Genomic DNA, 27,150 nt, shown 5'->3' with positions numbered 1-27,150 from the left:
CTGGTCTTTTTCTATTCTTTTTTTAAATTATTATTGGTGTGTGTTTGTATACAGAATGCGAAAAGGAAGAATGAATCAATAAATAAATAAATAAATAAATAAATAAATAAATAAAGACACAATTCTTCCCATTACGCGTTTAAAACTTCATTAAGATAATAGGTTTTTTTTATTGTATATAGACACCTGGACTTGATTTGGATGCTGTGTTGTGGTGTATTCAGACGCACACAATAGACTCGAACCCTCTTCACCTGCGCTGCTCCTTCATTATGGTCTATCAGGGCCGGACTACTTCCCACTGTACGCGCGAATGAATCTGTCAGCTGTGCATTGCGGTGCTGCGGTCTTCCAGACCTTTACTAATGTATGCACGAAAAGACTGGAACTAAACAACTTGCAATTTTGCTCTTAATTGTCGCTCCTTTTGACACATTTGTCGCTGGTGAGAATAAAATCCGAATTCGAAATTTCAAGGAGGGCAAAACCTCAATAGATATGTGGATTATTTTGATTAATTACAATCATAGTAGCACTGCAGGTGAGAACACATGTAATAATCAGATCTTACAGCATCCTGAATAATTGTAAAAATCAAAGAATTGGCTTTTTTAATTCTCACAACCTTCACACCCTTTTCTGTCCTTCTCATATCAATCCCCCAGCTGCTAGGCCCAAAGGGCAGATCCCTGCACATCAGTGAACATTACCATTCAGTGTGAATGATCTAGGATTTCCAGGAAAACAGGGATGTAGGCAGACATAGCAGCAGCACTTGTGGCACAGGACCCCTCCCATGTATATTCTCTCTCTCTCTCTCTCTCTCTCTCTCTCTCTCTCTCTCTCTCATTACACCCCCTCCCTCTTTTCCAGACATCATCTTCTCAGTTCTTAATACAGCATCATCTTTAGTCTCATTCTCACCTTAGTTGTTCTGTTTGTTTTTCTGTTTCTTCTCCTGATATATGAATGTATTTCTGCCATTGATTTCATCTTGCTTGCTTAGACTTCCTCCATCCTCTTCACCTCATGAGTTCCTCTTTCTTCCCCTCCCCCTCTTTCTCTCTGTGCCTCCTCTTTCTCATCTTGTGCTCCCTTCACTGCAACCCCCCCATCACACACACACACACACACACACACACACAAGCCCTAGTTTTTTTTTAAATGATAACCATTTCTGCATGTTGCACAAGGCCAGAGTTAATTCCTTAATATACGTCCAATCTTCATATGCATGTATGTTGTGAAATGTAGTGATTTATAACCTTTGTTCTCTTCATACTGTTTTTACCATTTCCATGATGGAGGCAACATCTTGTCTGATTTACAACAATAAGCAGTGCGATGGTGAAGGGCATTAGTTAGTAAATAATTAACTCGTGTGTATGACACCTGGAGCTGGATTAATGGTAAAGTTACAGGTTTTTTTCAGATGGCTCTGAACTCCATGACCCCCCTCCAAAAAAATGCAGTATCTCTCCCAGTCGTGCTACAGATTAGCAGAAGACAAAAGGACCGAGGCGGAGCCATGCTGACAGCCTTGTGCAGGAGGAGGGAGTGTGGGACAACCATGGATGAGTCAAAACCATGGACATAAGGCTTGCAAGTTATCAGTGCTCTACGTCGTTTATATATCAGTCAGAATCAAACAAAGGCGCAGAGGCCCCTCCAGAGGCTCAATGAAAGCATGCAAGTAAAGTCTAGGGTTATTAATCACACTCACCCATCCAAAAATTATTTTATAAAGTAGTAGACGAAACGTACATCCATGCAATCATTTGCCTTGAACGGATGTCTAGTCATAACTTGAAGCGATGACTTTTGTATAGGATACTGAGATAAACTACTGCCACCTCGCGGACAGAGGAGGGGATTGTAGATAGATAAATAGACAGACAGACAGACAGATAGATTGATTTTTAGTGTCATTGCATAGTACAGGTACACAGCAACGAAATGCAGTTTGGCATCTACCAGAAGTGCAAAGAGTAGCAATTGTACAAATAGACAAGTGCAGATAAATATGTAAACATATGTACAGCATGTAATATATAGATATAGATGTAAATATATGTACAGTGAATAAATATAAAGCCTATAAGATACACATAAATAAAATACCGCAGATGTATTTAAAGCACAATATGTGTAGAGAATGAGGAGTATAAAAAATAAAATATGTACATTGTACATTGTACAGAAGTCATATACAGTATTTTTACAGTGTTCTAACGGTGTAGTTCAGTAGTGTGATGGTGGATGGGAAAAAGCTGTCCTTGAACCCGCTGATTCTGGTGCGTATTTTCCTGTATCTCCTTCTTGATGGAAGGAGGTTAAACAGCTTTTGACTGGGATATGGAGAGTCCTTGATGATGTTGTGAGCTCTTTGACCACCCTTTGTAGGGAGATACTCACTCAGAAGTGAGATTTACAGAACAACAATATTGCTGATACACCTATATAGGCACTGCACTCAGGCCTAGGTTTGTATCAGTGCTGAGAATTTGTTCATCATCCAAGTAATGGATCCAAATAATTCTATTTATGGGCTACATTCAGATATTATATAAAAGTGTAGATTATGTTAAAGATATAGATAAAAGTACTTCTTCTTTTTTCAGCTTTTCCCTTCAGGGGTCGCCAGAGCGAATCATCTCTCTCCACCTATCCCTATCTTCTGCATCCTCAACACTTGCACCCACTAGCTTCATATCCTCATTAATTACATCCATATACCTGCTCTTTAGCTTATAAAATAAAATGTACATTGAAAGTATATAGTCATTTGAATGTATTCACATTTCAACACTGCCTGCAATTTCACTTATGTTAATGCTTGACCCAAGAACCCAAGATGGGACCACAAATGGCTGCCTCATTGCTCCTCAGCTGAGAAATGTATCTGATGTCGTCTGTCATCACTTCAAGACATTTACACCAGCAGGTCTACAAAAATCAGACCATCAAAGCTAACAGTGAGACACGTGACGTTTTCCCTAGAGCGGTGGCCTTCACTAAGCAGAGCAGACATCTATAGCACACTGTAAATATGCTTATATATGTACAAATATCCATATAACAGTTTGTCCATATGTATGTTTGAATATTATCAAGGGTTGGGTTCATCTGAATAGTATAATTGACACATATTTTATAAATAAACAAATAAATATTCTTTATCCTGATCCAATGAAGTACAAGTAGACAGAAACTCAGGATCAAACCCTGAAGCTGTGAGACAGCAACACTAAACACTGCAAGCCATACTGCCATAGACATTGAAAGACAGACATTAAAATCAAACTAGTTTTTTTTTTCAATCGGAAGGTATGTCTAAAATAATCTCAATGTCTAACGTACCATTCCAAGGATGGTGCTTCATTTCACTGTGCTGCACCATGTATGGTTGAAATAACAATAAAAGCCTCTTGACTCTATAACCTAGGGTAAATGCTGACAATTAAGGCAATAGATGTAATTAACCAGACTGGGGTACGTGTGTATTTTCTACACATGCAGTGTGACTGATGCTCAAGAGGATGGATGATCTACCAAGTACCCAGAACAACTTGAGCATCGTGAGCAACCCTAATAAAAACACAAAAACAAAATCACAGGAACTCGAGGTGTACAAAGGCAATTAAATCACAGTCAGCAGGAAACGCAAGAGTAATCAAATGAATAAAACACAGCTTATCGAAGTTAATATGCATTTAAAACATTTAAATAACATTATTTATTATTTTGTATGCTCTTATTTATTTAGGGCCCAATAGGTTTGCGTTTAGGTGGCCTTTTTGCGCATACACTTTTTTCTACATTTTCAAATTGTATTTTTAAAATCTTTAAAAATTTGTATATCTGAAAAAAAATAACTAGACAAGTATAGATTAACTATACTTTCTAAATATACTGAAATATACTGATGTTCGTGTATAATGGAAATTTAAAAGAGAAAAAACGTGTCCATGATAATGTTTTTAATCCCTTGCAACATTTTCAATTTGTCGTGATCAGGGGCAATACAGACACTGAAGACACGCCCATATTTCCAGTTGCCCCGCTCCTCCTTCTGCCCCAATCTCAGGCTGCATGTTTTCGATCATCTTTTTCATGTCTTGACCTGGTTCTGTGTTTGACAAAGCTCAAAGCAAAAATAAGGAAAGGTTTTTTGTTTATTTTTTCAATTACATGTTTCCAGATATCGGTTATTTCGGGCTAACTGGAGGCCACCTAATCCGTTGTCTTCCTTGCCATGAAGCTTTTGGACCTCCACTGAGATGAGTGCAACTCATAGGATCCTGAGGCATCTAGAGATTTACCAGCTCCAGTTAGACTATACTAAAGAGGAGATGCCAACTCCATGTGGTCTTTGAGGACAACAACCTCCTCATCAATACAACATTTATCGGACTGTATATTTATAATCACACCCTCAGCCCTGTCACACATATGAGGATTAGGTTCCCCTTTGAGTCTGGTTCCTCTCAAGGTTTCTTCCTTTACCATTCAAGGGAGTTTTTCCTCGCCACAGTCACCTGAGTCGCCTCAGACTTGCCCATTGGGGATAAATACAAACACATTTAAATATATCTAATATTCATCTTGAATTTTGTATTCTATTAATCTTTATATTAGTATTTATAATAACCTTTTGTTCTATGTTCTGTAAAGCTGTTTTGAGACAATGTCAAATGTAAAAAGTGCTATACAAATAAATTTTAATTGAATTAATCAATATGGTTAACTGTGACTACTTATCAGCTACTTACCATACTGGAAGGAAAAGATCCTTTATTGGTTGATGATTACATTAACCCTACAACCGTACTCAAGACTTTTCATCCCTATTGCTGATAATGAAGATGGCAACATCCATCTTACCCTCAAATTGTTTAATAGTTGAAATACACTTAATGTACAGTTGTTTAGGAAAACCTGCACCTTCATGCTGTTATCTAATCAGGTATCCATTGGCCAGCAGTGCAGTCATGTGGAAGTCTATGTTAATACAAATAACCACTCTTTACTCTTTGTGTCGAGTGAATTCATCTCAAAATGCATTAAATAATAAAATATTGAAGGAGGTGGGGTACAAAAGGAGAATGTCTGGTTCCACTCTTGTCAGCCAAATAAATAAATTTTAGTCTAAATACAGTGAACACAGGTTCACAGGAACTGGATTAAAAAATTAATCTTTTTAAATGAATATTAAACTTAATTGTATATATTCATTTATTTTTTTATCCTTCTTCTTTCTTCTTCTTCTTCTTCTTCTTCTTCTTCTTCTTCTTCTTCTTCTTCTTCTATATTTATTTATTTTTTCTCTCTCTTCTGTTTCCATACGTCTGTAAAGCTGCTTTGAGACAATGGGAATTGTTAAAAATAAACAAACAAACAAACAAATAAATAAATAAAAGTAATACAAATAAATTGAATTGAATTGATGTAATTTCACATGTCTTTGGTTTCCTTTCACCTCCCAAATAACTCAGGAGGATTGGCTCATTTAAATTGCCCCTGGGTTTGAATGAGTAATTAGTAAATTAATAATAATTTATTAATAATTATTTCATAATTTAATAATTAGTAAATAATAATAATAATAATAATAATAATAATAATAATAATAATAATAATAATAATAATAATAATATGAATCTGGAGGACATACTTTTCCACCTGTACTTAACTTAGAATGGTTGCGTTCCAAATGACTTAATATTCAATACGTAGTGCACTACTTAGGGTGCACGTCGTCGGATTCTTTCACCCTAAGTGACCCACTTATATAGGGAGTGTTGATCTATTTGGGATTGAACCGTTGTCGTCATTTCCCTTAGCGCGGGTTGCTGTGGATGAGGGAACCGAGCGAGCGGGCGAGAGAGAGGGAGAGAGAGGGAAAGAAAGAAAGAGTAGAACATAGCTGTAGACGTAATTAGTTATCGTCCATGTTCTTTGGCGCGAACTTGCCGGAGAGATAAAAGCGGGATAAACTTAGCATGTTAGCTAATATCTATTGTTTATATCCGGCTGTTATGTTAAGCTAGCTGTTAAGCTAACGTTTACTTATGGTACGGTAGCCTAGCGTGCTCATTAGCGTGTCATTATTTCCTTGCACCAAACGGTAGCTGCTGCTGATACACCGCTTCCTGACCTCATCATATATATATATATATATCTGTTTACCTGTAAACTAACTAATTAACTGTCTCCGAGGTGAACGGCTAACGAGCTACAAAATGGGGGTGAGTTGTTTTCATTGCTAACTAGCGAGCGTTACGATGGACGGGGTTCACGTTTCTTGTGCAGTTTGAAACAAAGACTCCTGGCTGCTGAATCCTGATCTGTTCAGAGTGTGATGGCAGCTCTGTTAGCTCACATTTAGCCTTTATATAACATAACTCTCACTCATCGACCCTCTAGTGTTCTGTGTTGGTGATCACACCGAGTTTAAGTCGCTCTGATTTTTTTATATTACGGTTCGACACCGTAAATGGAACTGAAACCCAGTCCGGTTGTGTTAGAGTCGATTATGGTGTTAAACCTGACTGAGTGAATGACTGCAGGGCTGAATAGGAAAGTGCTGTTCTTGCATTGATGTAGTCTATTGTGCACTGATGCAGGAATGCTGTGTTAGCGAACATGTGGCATGGCAGGAGGAAGAAACATGTGGCCTACAGCAGTCCAAACACTTACTCTGATCTCTATTAACGCCCACATGTTATTTAGATCTAATTCTGTTCAGCTTCTGGTACTCACTTTTTATTTTAAACGTGTCGCCGTGTATACATATTTGTTCCTATCGTTTTTGTTTACTGTTTAAACCAAATGCAGCTTCTGTAGTAGTTATAATAATAATAATAATAATAATAATAATAATAATAATATGATGATGATGATGACTGAAATGCTCTCTTGTGGATGATTGATTCCAGACACCATGTTGTTCAGTACTGATCTGATAACATTAGTGTCACATTTGTGTCCTGTATTTACATGAACACAGAATAGTGTGTCCACCAGACATCACACTTGTTCACAGCATAAAATGCATCATGAGGTCTGATAATGATACAGATTTCCTTATCAGTATCAGACCCCCCCTCCTCCAGATAGCCCTAAAATCTGCACATCTTTATAACCTGTATATTCCTGGCATTAATATGACCTGTTTTTAAATTTTAACTTAAAGTGGAACCAGGCTAAAATGTATGTTTTTTTTTTTCCTTGTCATTGATGTCCTTGACTCATTTCTTCTGAATGTGGGAAAAAAAAAGGATATCGAAGGATGTATATGTGAAAATAAAATATCAATGACGCCAATTGCTTTTTACAACAAAATAAATTACCGAAATTACTCTTGCGTTATTTCTGTGGCCGAGCTCTCGGCGGCTCAAAGTCAACATGGACTATGAACAGTACATCCACTGCTAAGTACACATGGGGTAAATGTCCTCTTGTTCTAACCAGATACATCCCTATCCTCAGGATGAACTGAATCTGGGTGTCTAAGTAGGGTAAAGTGCTCATCACCTTGACACGGCATCCTTTTTCCCCCCTCTGCTTACTGCAGGAGTTTGTTCTCTTATATGTATATATGTATGTATGTATGTATGTATGTATGTATGTATGTATGTATGTATAATTAGTGTGTGTGTATACCTTCATTAACATTGAGATGTGGGAGTTTTAGAGGGTGAAGATGTACATTTATTCATGCGACCTGAGGAGGAATATATTGTTCCCGACATTGTTGTCCCTTTAAATAGTAGCCTCAGTGAACAACTGCATGCATGTAGGACAATATATTTTAATTTTATTTCTGTGGGCTGTCTGTGGATGCGTTAAACATCTTAATAGTTCTTTTAAATTTAAATATTTGCCAATTTAAAGTTTATCGTTTAAGTTTAAAACCCGTGTCTTCCCATTACTTTAATGCTCTCTGCTGAATGAGGTTTAAACCTTTTTAAAACACTTTTCTGTTATGCACATTGATCTCAGTAGAATAAGGTATAGATTTGTCTTTCCTGCTGTACTAGACTTGTGTTGGTTAAAAAAATTGATATTACAAAATTTATGTTAATCTTGAGTGCTTGGAGAAAAATATCCTGCTCCTAACCCTGGTCCTTGATTACCTCTGTTCTGTGCAATTCAGTGTTTTATATTTAGGTGCTCTAACACACCTGCCCTGATTCAGAAAAGGCCAGAGCATATACACAGGTCAGGTGAGCTTTTAGATCAGAATCAGAGTCACTGTATTAGTTTTAGTATTAGTCTGTTGTGCTGGAAATCAGGAATTCAAAGAATACGCTGAATAACTGTCTGAGAAAAAGGTAGGTCATCTGTTTAGATAAGGACTGATATTTGACGGTATCTGTTTCTCTGTCTTACTCTCTACAGAGAAAGTCAAACAGAGCGAAGGAGAAGAAGCAGAGGAGGCTTGAAGAAAGAGCAGCTATGGATGCTGTGTGTGCTAAAGTGGTTGCAGCCAATAAGGTACAACATCTTCTCTTCAAGTATTTAAACCCTATTTTCTAGATAGAATTTGTTTGGCTGTGTTCATAATCACTTCTTTTGTCTCTGCAGCTTGAAGATCCACTGTCGGCTTTTCCAGTGTTCAAAAAGTATGACAGAAACGGGTACGTGATGAGTTGTTTTTTTTATGCCTTAAAACTAACTGATGGTCTTTTTCTGCTGAGAGTTATCTAATCTAAAACTGTTTCATGCACGTTCTCATCCTGCAGTAAAAGTTACTCGTTTGAAACCAAGAACAAACAGTTAAATGGATCTTATTGCAGACATTGGCATAACCGCCAGTTATTTTTGAGCCCATCATATAAAGTAAGATGCTGACTGGGAGTAATAAATGATGAGGGTTAGAACATGTCATGTGTGTTACGTTTTATTATCATATAATCAATTATATTGCAGATTATACTATCTGGTATATTCCCAGACGAGGTTAGGATCCTTTTTTAGCCTGTTTTCTTCCTGATGTCATCTCAGGGAGTTTGCCTTTGCTACTGTTGCCTCTGGCTTGCTCATTAAGAATCTAAATATAACTATACATCTGGATTTCTCTAAAGCTGCTCTGTGACTATAATTTTAAAACCACTATACAAATAATGCAAAATGGTGACCTTATCAAAGCTATTAGAAACATTTATTGGCACATTTATAACATTTATAGTGTATTTATATTATATACCTGCCTCATAATGTTTGCCAGTCTTTTGAGGCCAATTATTTCTGCTCATTATGTCCTCATATTGCAAGGGTATGGCTTATTCCTAACATTTCTTCTACCTGCTATGCTGTTTGTTTGTTTATTTTAAAAGTGCCAGGACACTCCTTTTCACTGTTGTTGACTGGAGATTCTAGTAGTAAAGACTATTTATCTGTCCATAAAATGGTGCAAGCAAAACCTGTTCAAGTAGTATTTACTATATTACTGCAATAGGTACATTTGGTTATAATTGAATTTCCCAGTGACATTTTGTGGTGTTTATGGATGTATGCTAACATTCATAATGCTGCTGGTTGTTTGAGCACAGAAATTGAGGGATTTATAGTGTGTGTGCTGTTGTCTAGACTCCCTCTTTCCCTCTTTCTATTATTATTGTTAATGAGACCAAAAGAGAATTTACTGTACAGTACGTTTAAATTTTGAAATGTTTTCAGTGTTTTTTATTATTATTAATTACTTTACTGAAATAACAACCAGCTAATTAGAAAAATAAATACACTCAATTAAATGGCCATTACACTGGAAATCGGTGTCCATCACTCTTTGTTTTGTGTAGAGTTTATTTCACATCATCTGAAATCCCCCATAACTGTTATTTTTACACTGTACAATGATAAACTCCCACATGTGTTTACATAATTGTTTGGCATTTAGACAGGTAACCACGCAGGCTGGTTCTTAATAAGCTTTTCCTGTATCCTGACCACCTGGCTCCAGTACTGGCTCTGCGTCTCTGGCGAAAGGGAATAAAATCTAAGTGTCTTTTTTTTTTTTTTTTTTTTGTATGGCAGGTTAAATCTGGAGATTGAGTGTAAACGGGTGACTGCACTGTCTCCCATCACTGTGGAGTGGGCCTATGAGCTGACCAGAGCCAACGTACAGACATTGTAGGTATTAAGCGTGCAGATATATAAATATTATTTCTTTCTTTCTTTTAAAAAGTATAGGTTTCTTTTATCCATAAGTATAGATGTTTGTTTTGCATTAGATTTCATTAGACTGAGGTACTGTAGGACTGAAAACATTATTTATTGAGTCAGGTCTGTGCATAAGCTGCTTTCAGTGTACAGTGATGCCTTGAGATACGAGTGCTCTGACATACGAATTTTTTGAGATACGAGCTGTGATTCAACCAAATCTTTGGCTTGAGATACGAGCAAATTTTTGAGATACGAGCATCCGAGCCGCCGCCGCCGAAACAAAGATCCCCAACACCACATGTGCTCTCTTTCCCCGCCTCAGCTTCCCGCGTCTCACTCGGTTAAAGCCGCCTTTCCACTGCACACGACAAACGACGGCCGATAAACAGGAAGTCATTCATTTCCTATGGAGAGTCGCAAAGGCGCTGCGTGAGGTGCCGACCATCTGCAGATCCGTAATTTTCGGATCCGTTTTGAGCGTTGCATCCGTTAAAAATTTGAACTTGTGCTACTACACCGCATCTGATATGCCGACCGGACAGGTTTTTATTAAAACGACCGGCAGATGTTAGTGAGGAAAGAGTGACAAAAAAGGCAAAAACAAGTGAAGAGAAAAGCGAATTTCAGTTCTGTCAGGACCACTTTGTCAAAAGAGAATTTATTAGATAATTTATTGGTGGTGCATACAGTTAGTGTTGGCGGTATGGTTCTGTTCTGGACTACCACTATTCATTCATGCATAGTATTAGATATGCTCGCTTAAGTGTTTTTGGAAAGTAATAAATGAATGAATTGATAAATAAATAATTAAATAATTAGAGAGAGAGAAACATATGTGGAGATTTATGACGTAAACTGGTACAAGGAACACAGGTTCCGGCATGGTGGAGTCGGGGTTGGAGGAGGGAGTATAGATCACGGCAGCAGCGAAGCGCTAGAGCTGATCTATGAATGGGAATTTAAAGGGTAATATGGATGTCGTAACCGGATTGGTGCGTGTCGTGGACAGCTGATTAACAGTTGATGCATGCTTGACGACGTGGCCTGCCAGAACTAACGCGATTCTTGATTTAAGTTCGTTAATTTTAGTGAAGTTTAGTTAAGTTACATTTAAGTGTAAAGTAGCATTAAGAGTGTACAGTAGTGAGTAAGTGAACGAAAGCGAAAGTGTACGTACGAGACAAAATTCCTCCTGTTTAATCCTCCCTCAACCTCCGTGCGCATCTTCCGTAAAGTAAAACCATTTTTTTTTTTTTTTTTTTTTTTAACATTCTCTTTTATTACTGTATGTTTTTAGACAATATTTGTCATTTATAAATACAGGTACTGTACATTTTTCATATTCAAAACACATAAACAAAACAACTGGAGTGGAATTTTGCGAGCTGGAACGGATTAATGGTTTGAGAAAATTGGGAAAGGGAACGGGTTACGGGAAAATTGTTTTGAGATACGAGCAATTTGAGATACGAGCAAAGTCACAGAACGAATTAAACTCGTATCTCGAGGCATCACTGTACATGTTTGTCTCCATATATCACTTGCATTAAAAATCACTGCTGTTAATGTGAGTACAGGGGACCTTACTGTGATTCACAGTTTTATAGTCATAATATTCATGATTACCATTTCAGCAGGCACCATGGGGGCGTTTATTGGTTTCTTTTAGATTAAAGCAGGTTTTAGAAATGTGTATAGTTCCTTATGTGTTGATGATCCCTTTGTAGATATGAACAGAGTGAGTGGGGATGGAAGGAGAGGGAGAAAAGGGAGGAGTTGAAGGATGAGAGAGCATGGTATCTCCTGGCTCGTGATGCCGAATCAGCCCCTGTTGCTTTCTCTCATTTTCGATTCGATGTCGAATGTGGCGATGAGGTGTTGTATTGGTAAGCCCTGTTTTACTGTGGCATGTGTATAATGTAGTGTTAGCAAATCCTTATTTAAATATTTATCTGCTTCATTTCTTTAATGCTTGCATGGTCATGCATTGGACATTGCCTGTGTCATATGTAAAAAATGTAAATGTAGCTGAGAGCTGTTAATAAAGTAACCCTTTTCCTTTTCTTTTTTTTTCTTCCCAAGTTATGAACTCCAGTTGGAGAGCAAGGTCAGGCGGAAAGGTCTGGGAAAATTTCTCGTCCAGATCCTGCAGCTCATTGCCAACAGGTACAAATTTCGTAGAAGGTACAAAAAGTAGAAGACTGTTTAGGGTACTTCAGGACTCTGTATGCAGCAAATACAGGTACAGGGAGTTCAATCCTGTGATACAGTGACAGATTGGATGTTTGGAGTGTAGAAAAAAGCTCAGGATTCACAAGCCTAATCCAGGGTTCAATTCATGCAGCATATGTAAAAGCACCCTTTACAAAGACCTAAAGGGGTGGTTAAAAATGTTTTCAACAGTTACCTGTAGTCTGTGCTTACACCTTGATGCATCCTTAAGATCTATTAGCTGATTCTTAGCATAAGATCTATTAGCTAAGATGTAAGTAATAGATTCTGCTATAAATAAATATCCGGCATGTAAAATGTGTGCGTCAGATGAACATCCTAAGCAGAGAGCCTGCTAATGAGTCACCTTTTGAGACAGATTTTTATGATGTAAAATCTTAGTGCAAACTGGAATATTCAGTAATAAAAACGAATCATGCATCGTGACTCAGTGATGGTATATGCAGCTGTCAGGTTTCTGTGTAACCTAACATTACATCAGCCTCATTGACTCATTTAGCTTCAGATTTAATCTGCTTCTCCTAACTGCTGTTTGAGCGTTTTATGACTGTGTTGCTCTCTTTTTTTCAGTACACAAATGAAAAAGGTCATGTTGACCGTTTTCAAACACAACCACGGAGCCTACCAGTTTTTCCGGGAGGCCTTACAGTAAGTTGAATCACTTTTTTTTTTTTTTTTTCTTGTAAGATGGTTGATTTTTGTGTTTTCAGTTTATAATTCATTTATTTATATGAACTGTCCCTTCACTTCCAGTCCTCCAAGATAGTGGACAGTGTGTAAAGACCGCTCTAATACTAATAAGTGTGCAGATACATTACTGGTCTAATATTTTGGCAGAGCTTATGAACTGAAATATGATTACTGTGCTTTCTGCCTCAGATTTGAGATTGACGAAACTTCACCCAGCATGTCAGGTTGCTGTGGAGATGAGTACTCGTACGAGATTTTGAGTCGACGGACAAAATACGGCGAGGTGTCGGGTCATGCGCATGCTGGCGGCCACTGTGGAGGCTGCTGCCATTAGGTGCTGGTCCTGCTGTTCTGTTACACAAACACTCCTCATTCAAACCTCCTGTCAACAATCATGTTTGCCCTACGTTACCCCATATTTACATCCCCTTAAGCCTAGTTCAGTCACGCAGTGTAGCCAAAAAGAACAAGAAACGAAAAGGAGCCGGTCAGAGCACCACTGATGCGTTCATCTTTCAGTAACTGGTATTTAACAGTGTTTAGAGTGAGAAATCTTGCAGTAGGTTACAGTTCATAAGTTACTCATATATGACTGTAAATAATGTGAAATACAGTTTGGGTAGCTAATTTCTTGAATGTTTAGTCTTGTGTATTGAGTGTGAAGTAGGTGACTGGAAATTTGTAATGAAAGTGAAAAGTACATTATCCAAATGTCTTTCAGGTACAAATTTGATGCACACAATGGTTTTGACTTGTACACATCCAAATTAAGTCATGATGTTAGCGAGATCTAAAGCTTTGTTTACATAACGTTTGGGTTTAAGCATCATAAAAGGTTATCCTATCACTAACTATTGAGTTTGTATAAGACCAATTAAGGATTTTTGCAAGATTTTGCTATTTTCTACCTCTGTGTTTGGTGTGAGGTTTTTTTTTTTAAATTCGTTTTCACAGAATTCATTTAAAGGTGTTACTGTGCAGGCTTCATAGTTAAGGATGAGAAGCCATGTTTGAGGTACATGTATGCTACATGTTGCTCTTAATGACAGTGTAAAAGTGATGCATTTTAAAGCTGTGAAGTGGTGACTGAACTAGGCCTGAACTAATCTCTCATCGATGAAGGTCCTCCTTGTTGCTAAATATTTTTAACTTAATAGCTGCCCGTGACTAAGGAAAAATAAGTATATTCCCTCTCCAGCTTTATGAATCTTTGAACAACAGAGATGGCAGTAATGCTCATGTGACAGCTCTGTATAGTGAACTTTTCCTTTCACCTCAGGAACCAGCATGGTGAGTAGAACATCTACACATCCCATGATGATGACAAACATCATGGCAGGACTTTAGCCTACAATTCTCTCTCTCTCCCAAGCTGCTGATCATTAAAGTGAGTTCAAGGGCATGGCACACTAGCTGTTACTGCCATTTTTTTCTCTATTGCTCTGTCAGGGTACTTGTACATACATTTTAACAAAATGCAAGGGGCTTACCTAAGTGTTGTATTTCTTTAATTAACCGAATACAATGAACGACTTTGTATTCTTTATAATCGCTCAAACTGGTCAGTCTCAGGTCATTCAACTAAGTAAAACCTATATCAAATATTTTATAACGGCTATCCCTATCTAATTGCTGAAGGGGCTGATGCTTATTGCAACCACACCCTTAGTGTAGAAAAGTGCTGTCCTTTTTTTAAAGTATCACAGCCTTCTTTTATCATCTCAAAACATTAGTTGTTTTTTTTTTTTTTTCTTTTTTCTTAACTGTATATAATCTGTTTGACATTATCATTTTATTTACCTTCACAAGGTTTGTGGGGAGAAATTACATTGAGACCATTAAAAAGTGATGAGATGTTTGGTAAATGAGTATTTCTGTGTCATGCTTTGTTGTTGATGCAGAAAGGGAAGTTATTTCAGCTTTTGGTGTTTTATTTGTTTGCAACAAATAAACTGGTTTGACTCAAAGTTGCTTCTTTGCTTTATTTTATATTGTGCTAAAAAAAAAAAATCAGGCAGTTACAGTAAATGGTAGTGATTCCCATAATGTAAAAGAGCCCCTTGTAATTACAACACAATTTTTCACTAACAGAATTTTACTGAAATGTTTAAAACTGTATTAATAATGATGGTGAGACGTGTGACAGAAGTGTTCCAGGATATTTATTAGTGCTAATTTTTTGGTGATTGATTTATTTTTATAATGTCACACCCTCAGATCCTAATCACTGGGTTATATTATTTATATAAATATTTTTTATTTCTATATTAATTTTAACAAGATACTACGTGTGTGAGGGTTTACTAATGTTCCTTAATGATTACTTAAAAAAAATCTAATTCAATATTGTGAAAATATTAACAGGGAAATAAACATAAGTCAAACGTGTTTTTCCCCCCTTTGGATATGATAAAAAAATGTGTGATTTTATAATTTCCTCAACTGTTCTTGCACTTTTTTTGGGCTGTTATTTATTTTATTATTATTTTTTTCCTTAAGTTTTCTTTTAACAAAATGGAAGCGGAACTACAAAGGTCCGGATCTTGTTCACGGGAACGCAATCCGTGTTACACCTGAGCTGAAACTGCTGGAGCTGTTTGAAATGGGTTTGATTACAATGGACGCTTGTTGTTGAACACAGAAGCTCAATCGCTGACTTTGTATATAAACGATCATGTCGCTTAGGCGAATAAAAAAAGAAATCTTAAAGCCTTTCTCCAGCCTGGACTGAACTGGGACTGGGTTGATGGTAGGTTTAGAAGCTAAATGCCAGGTTTATGGCAACAAACCAGTAACTGTGCTTCCTTAGCAACAAGCTAACTGTTTAACTGGCTTTAATACACATTGTCTGCGTTGGAAAAAATATCTCTGCTGCTTATTATCTTTTGTCTTAGGCTTCTATCAATAAACTGGTTACATTCAAAAGGAAGCCTTGTGTGTCCTGGGCTATAAGGTGAAGCTCACAGCAGCCTGACATTCTGGTGTTTTTTGGTGTCACCTTCTGTCCAATGAGGATGAAGCTCAAACTGAAGACTGTATTCCTGCTCTACTTTATGGTGTCCTTAATGGGCCTCATCTATGCCCTCATGCAGTTAGGTAAGACAGGTGTATCGTATTTCTTCTAAAGCACCGCTTAATGATTTAACAATATCGTTTACTTCAAAATAATCCTTGGATCTGTTTTCCTCCTAGGCCAGGGCTGTGACTGCAGAGAACATGACTTTATTAAAGACCGAACCATCTCTCAGTTGAGAGGGGAGTTACATAAGCTGCAAGAACAAATAATAAAATCAGAGAAATTGGACGCAAAAGCCTCCAGGCAATCTAGTTTGCCTGCAATCTATGTAATAACACCTACCTATGCAAGGTATGTATATTATTTATTTTTATATGAACCATTTTGTGATATAATTTGTTATTTTTAAATATTCTGAAAGGCTAATCCAAGATTTTTTTAAATTCTTCTAGACTGGTGCAGAAGGCTGAGCTCATACGCTTGTCCCACACATTTCTGCATGTACCTCAGCTCCACTGGATCGTGGTGGAGGATTCTCCCAGCCTGACACAGCTAGTGACAAACTTGCTGGCTGCGTCTGGACTGACCTACACACACCTACACATGCTGACACCTAAAGACCGCAAACTGCAGGAAGGTGACCCTCACTGGCTGAAGCCTCGTGGGGCTGAGCAGAGGAACGAGGGTTTACGCTGGCTCAGGGAGAAGGCTGCTGCGGACCGGGGGAAAGGGCTAGCCTTCGACAATGCTGTAATCTACTTCGCTGATGATGACAACACATATAGCCTTCAGCTCTTTGATGAGGTACGCAACCTCAGTCAAGATAAAAGAGCAGAAAGGGTGGTTTATTAATGTGCACCTTGTATGTGTAATGATAAAATATGAAATCATCTTTGAAAAATTTATTATAACATTAGTTAAGTTAGATAAGATTTTAGATTCAGTGGTTAGTAGTATGATGTCACCCATTAATCATTTCTATATTAGATATAATGGGTACAGAGCTGTGATGCTTATTTTGCGGCATCACATTTGCATCCATCCTTTTCTGGCATTTGGCAGACATTCTTTTTAGTCACCATAAAACAATCCCCACATGATAGTGCTGTAGCTCGAGTCTCAATACCAACTCTCCTTGTTAGAGGGGTGCTAGAGGGCTAAGAAGTAATGAAGGATGTTATGGTGCTTGTATGCAGATGCTTCTAGCTTTCCCTAGTAAAAGGATATCTTGCTAGCAGCACAAAAACAGCATAGAGGACAGAGGAGATCAGCATCCAGTTGTTTTTTTTCCCCCATATCACTCAGCTGTGCTTAAACCTCTCTGACCGTAGCATATGCTGTCTGAAACCAAAACACAGGACCAAGAGATTTTCTTGTTCTTAAAGATAGAGGGCAGAGGAGGCCAGTGGATAAAGAAGAATTGATTGATGATTAAATTATGAGCTTAAACTTAACACACTCTCCATTTCTGTTCTTGTTATTTTTATTTGATTTTTTTTAAGGAATTGTAAAAAAAATTCTTTCATTGATTGCAGTGGGCTCTTTATATCACAATGTAAGCAGTGTTAGCATTTTTCTTTATTCTCTGTGTTGTTTTCCTTACCCCTGTCTGTCTGTGTGTCCGTCTGCCTAAGATGCGTTACACTAAGAAAGTCTCTGTTTGGCCAGTGGGTCTGGTGGGAGCTATGAAGTTTGAGCGGCCGGTGGTGGAAAATGGGAAGGTGGTTCGTTTCCACACCGGCTGGCGACCCAACCGTCCCTTCCCCATTGATATGGCGGGCTTTGCTGTCTCCCTGAATCTGGTGTTGGCCAATCCTGATGCTTGTTTTGATGGCAATGCAGAGATGGGCTTCCTAGAAAGTAGCTTTCTGCAGAATCTGGTTACTATGGAGGACCTGGAGCCTAAAGCTGACATGTGCACTAAGGTAGATTCACATAATCACAGCGGTAAATCTGTGGAAAAGCATGCAATTATAATAAAAGTCTGTTTTTTATGCTGTCTTAGGTGCTGGTGTGGCACACACGGACCGAAAAGCCAAAGATGAAAAGGGAGGAGGCTCTTATAAAGCAAGGGTTAGGATCAGATCCCAACGTGGAGGTGTAAGCTGCAAGAACATTCTCAGAAAACACCCTGGTACATCCCAGTTAAAACAAAAAATGCATTTTGCTGTCATGTTAACTTGAGAGCGTTCTTCATTTTCAGCATGAGTTCAGTTTACTGTTGTCCAGGAATCCAGGAGTCCAGGTTGTATAGTATCTGTATGTTTATTATGACTGGGTGGATGTATTTGTGTGCGTGATTGAATGCAGCATTCTATTTATATATATATATATTTATCATTCATGGTGTTATGTAGAACATGATGTAGATGATAAGGATGTTTCTGCCTCATGCCTGTAAATCTCTGCCTTTTACAGTAAAGTTGTATTGCTATGTTCAGTTTGAGTGGCTCAAGTGGACCCTAGAGAACCAAAACCACCATTAAAATTGTACTAACTATGTATATCTTTCAAAAATGGCTTAAAATAAAAAAAAAAAACATTTAAAACAAACTTCCTTGTTATTCCAACCTTGGATTGTGTGCACATAAAAGAGCAACTAGAATCCAGACAAGATCATTGGAATGATTTAAGTGGATAAATTTGAATTGTACGTCATATCAGTGTCATCGTTATGTTCGGGTTAAAATCCGAACTCCGCAGTAATTTCAGCTAAACTCACCATACAGTTGCACTTTGTAGATATAAGTGACTGTTGTTATGCCCAACGTCACACAGCACTGTTCCCTGCACCAGTGAAAATGCACCCCAGTGCAGTTATTTAGGTGGCACACAGTTCTCAGTACAGCATTGACACTGTTATACGTTGGAAAGATGTTATTGGTGCCCAATGTAGCCTCAGATTCAGTTTCTCGGTTGACAGGAGTGGAACATGATGTGGTTGTTTTATCTGATCAGCCTCACGGTTTGATGTGTGTCCTCTGAGCCTTACTGTAAACTCAAATCGTTCTTTCTCTGACCTCTTTCAGCTCTTCAGCTCTTTCCCATTTCCAACCACAGGACCTATATTTACTGCATGTTTTTTCCATGTTGTGTGTGAAAAGCCCAGGAGATCAGCAGTGTCGAAAACATCTAATACAGCCCATCGGGCGCCAACTGACGCCACAGTCAAAGTCACGGAGATCACACTTTACATTACCTGAAGCTTTTGACCTGGAGCTGAATGATTTTATGCATTGCACTGATGCCACTTGAATGGCTGAAGGGATAATTGGATGAACGAGCAGACGTTCCTATTAAAGTGGACAGTGCACAGAAGTATAATATAAATTGAATAATTGTGGAAGGATCACAGTGCTTATAGGGCAAAGGGTCAGGCTTAATCCTTTAATGCTTTATTCTAATCATTCAAGAAAGGCCTCCTACAGTACAAATGCATTTCAGACTTTTCCCACTTTAAGGTTGGGTCTTTTAAACATTATACCTTAGAGTGATTAAATTTCTCACAACTGATTATCTGTTAACACACAAGAACATAAAGTTTGCTTCCACTTGGACAGAAATATCCATCTAATAGCTGAAACATTATGACCTCGCATGGCATGAATTGTGTTTGATGAGAATGGGCATGTTGTTAAGTGAGTAATAACTCTGTCGTCTGCAAAAAGCACCGCCAGCACACGCCTCCCTAAATGGCTCCTAACCACATCCCATCTGAATGTGATGCTTTTCTCACATTACCGTACACAGGCACTGACATGCACAGCTGCAAAACAGCCGCTCTCATGGTTCACATTATTACTACGTGAAGATCCTTGCCTGAGGTATAAAGTGAGGAGGTGGGTTCAACTGACTCACGTCTACTGCAGTGCTGTCATGTGAGATTACTCATATACTCTTAAAGGAACATTATCAAGGATTGACCTGTTGCTTCCAAGTCTTTATTTGTTAAACGACACACCTATTGTTTCCAGGGAAATACGCATTCCTTTGCTACTCCCTCTCTTGAGCTCTTGTTAATTAAAGTGGAGGATTTTTAGAGGTATGGCATTAGAGTGTGTAGAGGCAAGCTATTTCTTGAAGGTGACATTTCCTTCCTATGGCACTGATAAAATAAGAAAACAAATAAAAGATTAAGTCTTTCCAAGGTGAAACTGCAAATGTGAGCAAACGTGGCTGTGTGTAGATTTGTGTGTTGATATGTACTAAAGTAGCTGTCTGTCTTGTTTTGTTTCAGGAGTTAATGTTAATGGCCGTGCAGTTAATAGGCTTCTGCGGTCGAAACCTTGATTGTAGCAACGGGTTCCCACCCAAAACCTGTCAACATCCCAAATACTACATAACATCCGTGGCTTCCCTGTATGTAGAAATAGAGGACAGTTAACATTCACTGTCTGCAAAAAATAAATAAAGAAAAGTTGCATGTGTTTTCAACAGGGTTCAATGCAATAAACCCTCAAACCTGCTAGAGTGGCCCTTAAAGTCTCCAAAGTACTACAGTGGTCTTTAAGGACTGATTATCTACCTTAATGATGACCTCTACAGATATTTTTCTCCAAAAAAGGTTTCAAAAAGAAGAAACTCACAAGCATTTGTTTAGTACAGTAGTTTACTCAGAGTGGTCAAGCTGCTCATATGGTGCTCTGTAATCATTCCTATATGGTTTCTTAGCACTGCTATGCTGAGGACACTCAACATTTATTCTCCTTCCCTCCCTCAGATACCACTGCTTCTGTTCAGGCCTCAGCATATCTGATGGACATATCATTGTGGATGCTCCCTCTTAAAAGCCCTCATAACTCCTCGCACTGCACCCCGCACCCTCTGATCTACCAGCACTGCTCGACTGGTTCCACCATCTCTCAGGGTAAGAGGCAAGTATACTACAAGACTCTTCTCTGTTCTGGCACCAAGGTGGTGGAATGAACTTCCCCTAGAGGTCCGGACAGCTGAGTCACTGGCTATTTTCAAGCGGCGGTTGAAGACCTACTTATTCAGGAAACACTTCAACTAGCACTTCTTTCCTTATCTGTTGCATTATAAAAAAAATTAAAAAAAAACTTTGACACTTTTTCATTGTAACTTTGAACAAATGTTTTAAACTCATGGTATCTTAAGTATGTAACCTTGTGAACCAGCATTAATGTATTCAATGCTAGAGATTTAAGCACTTATGTACGTCGCTCTGGATAAGGGCGTCTGCCAAATGCTGTAAATGTAAATGACGGCTCATCAGTTGAAACTCAATCCCAGCAAAAGTGAACAGCTGATCATCCCAGGTCATTCATCCCCAGGTCAGGATCTTGCAATATCCCTGCATAATGATCTGATCTCCCCTTCAGTCACAGCTCACAACCTTGTGGTAACTCAACTGTCCTTTTCCTCACATATTGCTAATGTGACTCGCTCATGTCGGTTCCTTCTCTACAACATTAGAAGGATTCGGCCATTTTTGTCCACACAGGCTGCTCAGGTACTTGTTTAGTCGCTTGTCATCTCAATACTGGTGTACTGTAACTCACTGCTGGCTGGTTTACCTATGAATGCAATTCATCCTGTGCAAATGATCCAAAATGCAGCTGCACAACTTATTTTCAACCTGCCTAAGTTCTCACATACCTTCCCACTGCTATGATCCCTCCACTGGCTTCCAGTAGTTGCACACATCGTATTCAAAACACTGATGCTTGTCTAAAAAGCAAAACTGGACCAGCTCCCTCTTACCTCAAAGCTCTTATCACTCCTCTCACTGCACCTCGTACCCTCAGAGCTACCAGGTCCCACTCAACTGGTACCACCATCCCTCGGGGTAAGAGGTAATTATACTACAAGACTCTTTTCTGTTCTGGCACTGAGGTGGTGGAATGAACTTCCCCTAGGGGTTCAGAAAATAATTTCTGAAATACTTCAACTAGCACTTTTCCCTGTTTGTTTGTTTTATGCGTGCATTTGAAAAAATGAATAAAAACCCTGAACAGAGTTCTACGTTGATTGTATTCTAACTCTGTAACCTATTAAGCAGTGTTAATGTATTCATCGATAGAGACATAAAAGCCCTGTTGTACGTCACTCTGGATAAGGGCGTAAATGTAGCATATGCTTAGTGTACATATTGATAAACTTTGATGATAATTACCAAGAGCAAGTCTCATAGAGATTGTGAGTTGAGAAAGTGATTGTGTGGGCTTTCCTTTTTTCAGTGACGACAGGTTTAGGCAGCGTCTATGATGATTGTGTATGAGGTGTGCTGAGGGAGTACTGACACGCACACACACACACAGCCAGTACCAGAGAGAACACCCAGCAGGTAAGCCACTTACCTCTCATTTTCTTCAATTCTTGAAACAAATCCTGCTTTAACTAAAATAGGAAAGCACTTAAGAGCCACTCATCTATTATGTGTATTACTATTACATCTATTAAGTGTATTACTTGATATTAAAACTTGAATTATCCACTGCTGCTGTAATGTATGTGTGATTAACAAAAAAAAAATCAGTGTTTCACTCTACTCAGGTGTAGGAAGGCTAGAAAGCCTGTTCAATTTTATTCATTTAATTAATAATTAAATATTAATTATATACCTAATACAAATTTTATTCAAATTTTTTAAAATATGTTCTCAAAATCTTGTTTCACATAAATGCTAAGTAACAGCTTAACTTAGACTTCAGATATAAGTTTGTTTTAAGCCGAGTTCCTTTCTCAATACAAGGAAATTAGTAAAAAAAAAAAAAGATTTCCTTAGTATTTGCACATATAACACAGATGAGAGAATAAAGATTAATTTAAACGAGGCTGGAGCATTCCTTTAAGACAAGACATAACTACAGTATATTATTGAATTAAAATGAACATAGGTGTCCGCTATATCCACTTGCACAATAGACATTAATATGGACATGTAATATTACCAGATCTGTTCTGTGTGATGGAAGGTTTCAGTCTCACACACACACACACACACACACACACACACACACATTGGCATGGGTCACAGTTCCAGCACAACTAAACAAAGTCAAAGTCAATGTGAGCCTGTAGATTTTCTTATCTATTAGGACACGTGTCTATGAACTTTGTACAGTGTCATGTTGATGAGGTGATCTGTACAAGAGACGTAATAAGTACATATCAGTAGCCTTCACAGCTCTATAAGTGACTCTGATATCAGGCAGAGCACTTCTACCAAACTATTTATGTACTATTTGTTATTTCTGAGGTCATAGACAAAACCGAACATTGTTTTAACATCTCACTTCCTGCTTACTTCTTTCCTCGATTTACAGATAAGTGATTCTCAGTGACTTGGAAAAATCATGACAATCGGCAAAAGCTCCAAGAAGCAAAAGGCTCCTCGAGCTCCTCCTTTTCTAGACCGGGCCAGTGGATTCTATGGACGTTTAGATGAAATAGAAATAGAGTTCAGGACAGAGGTACAGATCACAGAGAAACAACCGGCAGCAAAGCCAGTGTTAGGAGAAATGAACAGCAAAGAGCTTCCAGATGAAAAGGAGCACTGTGTGTGTGATTTCAGCGAGGGCATGATGGAGGACGACGGGACCACCCTGCTGAAGAGGAAGCCGAGCCGACTGAGCCGGCGCTGGAGCAGGAAAAGCTCAAGGAGGACCAAGACTGATAAACCATCACTGGAGACAGACATCCAGAGCTCTGAAACTCAGTCGGCTTCAGCTATTGAGTCGAGCTTGGATGTGAACTTGGTAACTCAGCCTGACATAGGATCGGGCAGCAGCGCTCCAGAACCCACGCTCATCTACTTCTCCATACAAGAGGAAGCTGATGATCAGAAGCTCATTCCTGAAGGAAAAGAGAGAGAAAAGATGATGACGGAGAAGTCGGGAGAAAGAGAAGTGGAGGAGAAAAAAGATGTAGACAACATGAAGATTGTCAAAAGGAAGTCTCTTAGGAATTATCACAAGGTGAGATACTATAAGGTCATGACATAAAACCTAATCTCATGTCAGGGATTCCTGATTCCTGGTTAGTGAACTGATTACTCTTTGAGATTTCTGGAAATCATTTAAGACATTTTCTATCACTCTTTATTTGAAACAACGTATTTAACGTAGTAGCACAATAGCAACTTTTTTTTATATACCTTCATATCAGTATTTCCAAGAAAGAGCTTGCACAAGGGGGGGCACGGTGGCTTAGTGGTTAGCACATTCGCCTCACACCTCCAGGGTTGGGGGTTCGATTCCCGCCTCCGCCTTGTGTGTGTGGAGTTTGCATGTTCTCCCCGTGCCTTGGGGGTTTCCTCCGGGTACTCCGGTTTCCTCCCCCGGTCCAAAGACATGCATGGTAGGTTGATTGGCATCTCTGGAAAAATTGTCCGTATTGTGTGATTGCGTGAGTGAATGAGAGTGTGTGTGTGTGCGCCCTGCGATGGGTTGGCACTCCGTCCAGGGTGTATCCTGCCTTGATGCCCAGTGACGCCTGAGATAGGCACAGGCTTCCCGTGAGTTCGGATAAGCGGTAGAAAATGAATGAATGAATGAGCTTGCACAAGAACAAATTATGCTTGTATTAAAACAGACTTACATACAGCTTAACTCCCAAAGTTTCCTTTTCTAACATGGGTAAAGAAAGATGAGGTCTGATAACTTATCTTTTGCTGTAGGACCCACGATATTACATGATACAATAGTAAACAGCAAAAAGACTACGATCACCAAACTCCTTCTCTAGAGTTTCCTAGTTTAGAATCTTTGCTTTAAGACTTTTTGCTTCATGTTAAATCACTGCTCCAGTCCATTTCTCACTGTCCTCCTGTTCTACAGTCTTTCTGTTTACACTGTACATACAAATACAAAAAGGAAAGGGAGGGGAATGGCTTAACAGAGATAACTCAGATAACACTTTAACTCTCTACTAACATCCAGAAATCAATATTTTTAAAATATTTATAAAATTTTTCTTTTTATTAATCAGGCAGTTAGAATGTGGATATAAAGTAGATAACATTCTGTTTCATAGTTTGTTAGTATTAAAGCTAGATTGTTACAAACGTAAAATGAACACTGAATTTATTGATTGATTTATTTATTTTTAGGTTTTGGATAAAGCACTCAGACGAGGATGGGAGACCTTTGTTGCAAACTTGTACAGTGTGACCCTCTCTCCTGTCTCCTCCCCTGTGTCCACACCAAGCAAGTCTGAAATGGACAGGAAAGCTGCGCTGGCAGACTTTAGATTATAATACACCTTTTAGCACATGGTTTAAATATAGATTATACATTTCAGTTGTTAACTGGCTGAAAATGTGTTCATGTAGTAATTATTGAAATATTATTTTTGTAAGCTGTATTTATATATGATTTATCTCCACCAGAATAATCTTAGTTACTATAGTGTCTAAAATGGATCCTGTTTTAGATGGTTTGTGATAAATAACCTGAAAATGTAAGATTAACATCTTGAAAATGCCCGTGAGGTCGTAGCTGTGGTGCTTATATTAATTGTATAACTTGGTTTTGTATCACAGAACAAAAATCATCTCACAAAACACAATGCAATCATTTTTAGGACTTGTTATGAACTTGTTGTGAAACTGACTGAGCTGGGAACAGTATAATGGAGGCAGAGGTCTTTGGTGTAATTTGTCTTTGCTAGTGGTGAACCTGCCATGACCACGGGACCAACGCTCCAGCACTGGGAGCTCATACCTTCTTGGCTTTGAAGTCCATGACTGAGCCAGCTGACTGAGTTATTTATACTGATCATAAAACCTTTGTAAGGAGTTAATGAACTTATTATAAATTAGGACTTCAAAAAAAAGATACAGTCCTTATTAAAAATCTTGTTTAATTAAATGTTCATTTTCTGGGATATCTGTTACCCACAAGTAAATTAACTGATAATTTACATAATGGACTTTAAAATATGTAACACATTTACTTAAATAAAGGCATTAAAACCTTGAAAGTCTTTCACAGCATCATATGCACAACTGGGTTAAAGTGCGCCCTCCAGCGTCTGGACAGGCCTGGTATAGCAATTACAATTTTCCTGAGTGGTACATTCTTGCTTTAGTGGATACATGTAGATCTTTTTAAAATGCATTAACCAGCATTCATTAATACCAATGACAAATATTTCATCTGACATTGATCACTGAATGGCTTATTGAATGTCTCTATTGTAATTTCTTCCTTTATTTCATATTTCTTGCTCTGTTTATGGTTTATGAAGATTTTCCCTTGCCAACAAAGAACTCTTCAGAAATAACATTATGAATTTATCTCACATCATGGAAAAATGACCTTATCTTGCACCACAGTATCATAATAAAAAAAAGAATAAGAACAAGAATTATGACAATAATAATAAATAGTATCATCCTCAGCAAAAATACTGTATGACCAAATGTATGTGGACACTTGACCATCACACTCAGAGGTAGTTCATCAATAAACTGCTGCCACAAAGTTGAAAGCTCAGTGTAATTTATACTGTACAATTACAATTTTATTTCAATGGAAGAATTCCAGACACAGTGTGCCAAGGGTGTAGTGGAAGAACTCGAGTGTCCTGCACAGAGCCCAGACCACAACCTTGTCCCCAAGCCTGCTCTACCAACATCAGCGCTTGACCTAAGCTATGGAATTATGACTGAAACCCTCACAGCCACACTCAAATATCTAGAGGAAAGCTTTAGCAGCACATTAGTGTGATATTCAGGTGTCCATATCAATGTTACATAAACAGAATCCGTACATGTAAATAGAAAATTTATAAAATATAAGAAGGCCTAAGCCTGAGCTAGCAGTAGTAGCTGGAAAGCATGTGGATGGTGCTGCAGGTTACAGTGGTGTGTAATAAAAGTCTAAGTTTAATACTTATCTATATCACTGAAAATCAAATAATACACAAAACAATCATAAGTGCATTTCTTTACATTTAGATATCCTGCATATATAACAGCAGAATAAAACATTTAACATGGTAATTGATGCTGTTCCTGATCAATGTTTTTGTATAGCCCTGGTCTGCAATAACTGCATCATTAGCCATGTAAGTGG

At 38.2% G+C, this 27,150-nt stretch overlaps 3 protein-coding genes across 6 annotated transcripts; all 3 read left to right on the top strand.

Annotated features, from left to right (window-relative positions):
• Positions 1 to 5,850: 5,850 nt before the first annotated feature.
• On the top strand, positions 5,851 to 15,059 carry naa40 (N-alpha-acetyltransferase 40, NatD catalytic subunit). 3 transcript variants are annotated; one of them, XM_060874536.1, is made up of 9 exons: positions 5,851 to 6,248; positions 8,404 to 8,499; positions 8,590 to 8,642; positions 10,042 to 10,137; positions 11,898 to 12,056; positions 12,253 to 12,336; positions 12,973 to 13,050; positions 13,282 to 13,426; positions 14,372 to 15,059. In XM_060874536.1, the coding sequence occupies exons 1-8, from the start codon at positions 6,243 to 6,245 to the stop codon at positions 13,424 to 13,426; spliced, it is 717 nt and encodes a 238-aa protein (XP_060730519.1). In that variant the 5' UTR covers positions 5,851 to 6,242; the 3' UTR covers positions 14,372 to 15,059. The 3 variants fall into 3 exon arrangements, with proteins under 3 accessions (XP_060730519.1, XP_060730521.1, XP_060730520.1); XM_060874538.1 differs by lacking the exons at positions 13,282 to 13,426; positions 14,372 to 15,059 and adding an exon at positions 13,156 to 13,235; XM_060874537.1 differs by lacking the exon at positions 5,851 to 6,248 and adding an exon at positions 7,638 to 8,228 and having other exon boundaries at positions 13,282 to 15,059.
• Positions 15,060 to 15,584: 525 nt separating this feature from the next.
• b3gat3 (beta-1,3-glucuronyltransferase 3 (glucuronosyltransferase I)) lies at positions 15,585 to 21,131 on the top strand. Of its 2 annotated transcripts, XM_060874534.1 has the most exons (7): positions 15,585 to 15,841; positions 15,987 to 16,188; positions 16,285 to 16,459; positions 16,561 to 16,912; positions 17,743 to 18,033; positions 18,114 to 18,242; positions 20,829 to 21,131. In XM_060874534.1, exons 2-6 carry the CDS (start codon positions 16,101 to 16,103, stop codon positions 18,210 to 18,212), a joined length of 1,005 nt encoding a protein of 334 aa, XP_060730517.1. In that variant the 5' UTR covers positions 15,585 to 15,841; positions 15,987 to 16,100; the 3' UTR covers positions 18,213 to 18,242; positions 20,829 to 21,131. The 2 variants fall into 2 exon arrangements, with proteins under 2 accessions (XP_060730517.1, XP_060730516.1); XM_060874533.1 differs by lacking the exon at positions 20,829 to 21,131 and having other exon boundaries at positions 15,586 to 15,841; positions 18,114 to 18,542.
• A 1,129-nt stretch (positions 21,132 to 22,260) lies between these two features.
• Positions 22,261 to 26,053, top strand: sb:cb1058 (uncharacterized protein LOC394209 homolog). The gene is made up of 3 exons (XM_060874535.1): positions 22,261 to 22,415; positions 23,398 to 24,048; positions 25,182 to 26,053. The coding sequence occupies exons 2-3, from the start codon at positions 23,428 to 23,430 to the stop codon at positions 25,326 to 25,328; spliced, it is 768 nt and encodes a 255-aa protein (XP_060730518.1). The 5' UTR covers positions 22,261 to 22,415; positions 23,398 to 23,427; the 3' UTR covers positions 25,329 to 26,053.
• Positions 26,054 to 27,150: the final 1,097 nt, after the last annotated feature.

This window comes from Tachysurus vachellii, chromosome 7 (assembly GCF_030014155.1).
Source record: "Tachysurus vachellii isolate PV-2020 chromosome 7, HZAU_Pvac_v1, whole genome shotgun sequence".
Taxonomy (NCBI): Eukaryota; Metazoa; Chordata; class Actinopteri; order Siluriformes; family Bagridae; genus Tachysurus; species Tachysurus vachellii.
This window is presented reverse-complemented; position numbering and strand designations above follow the sequence as displayed.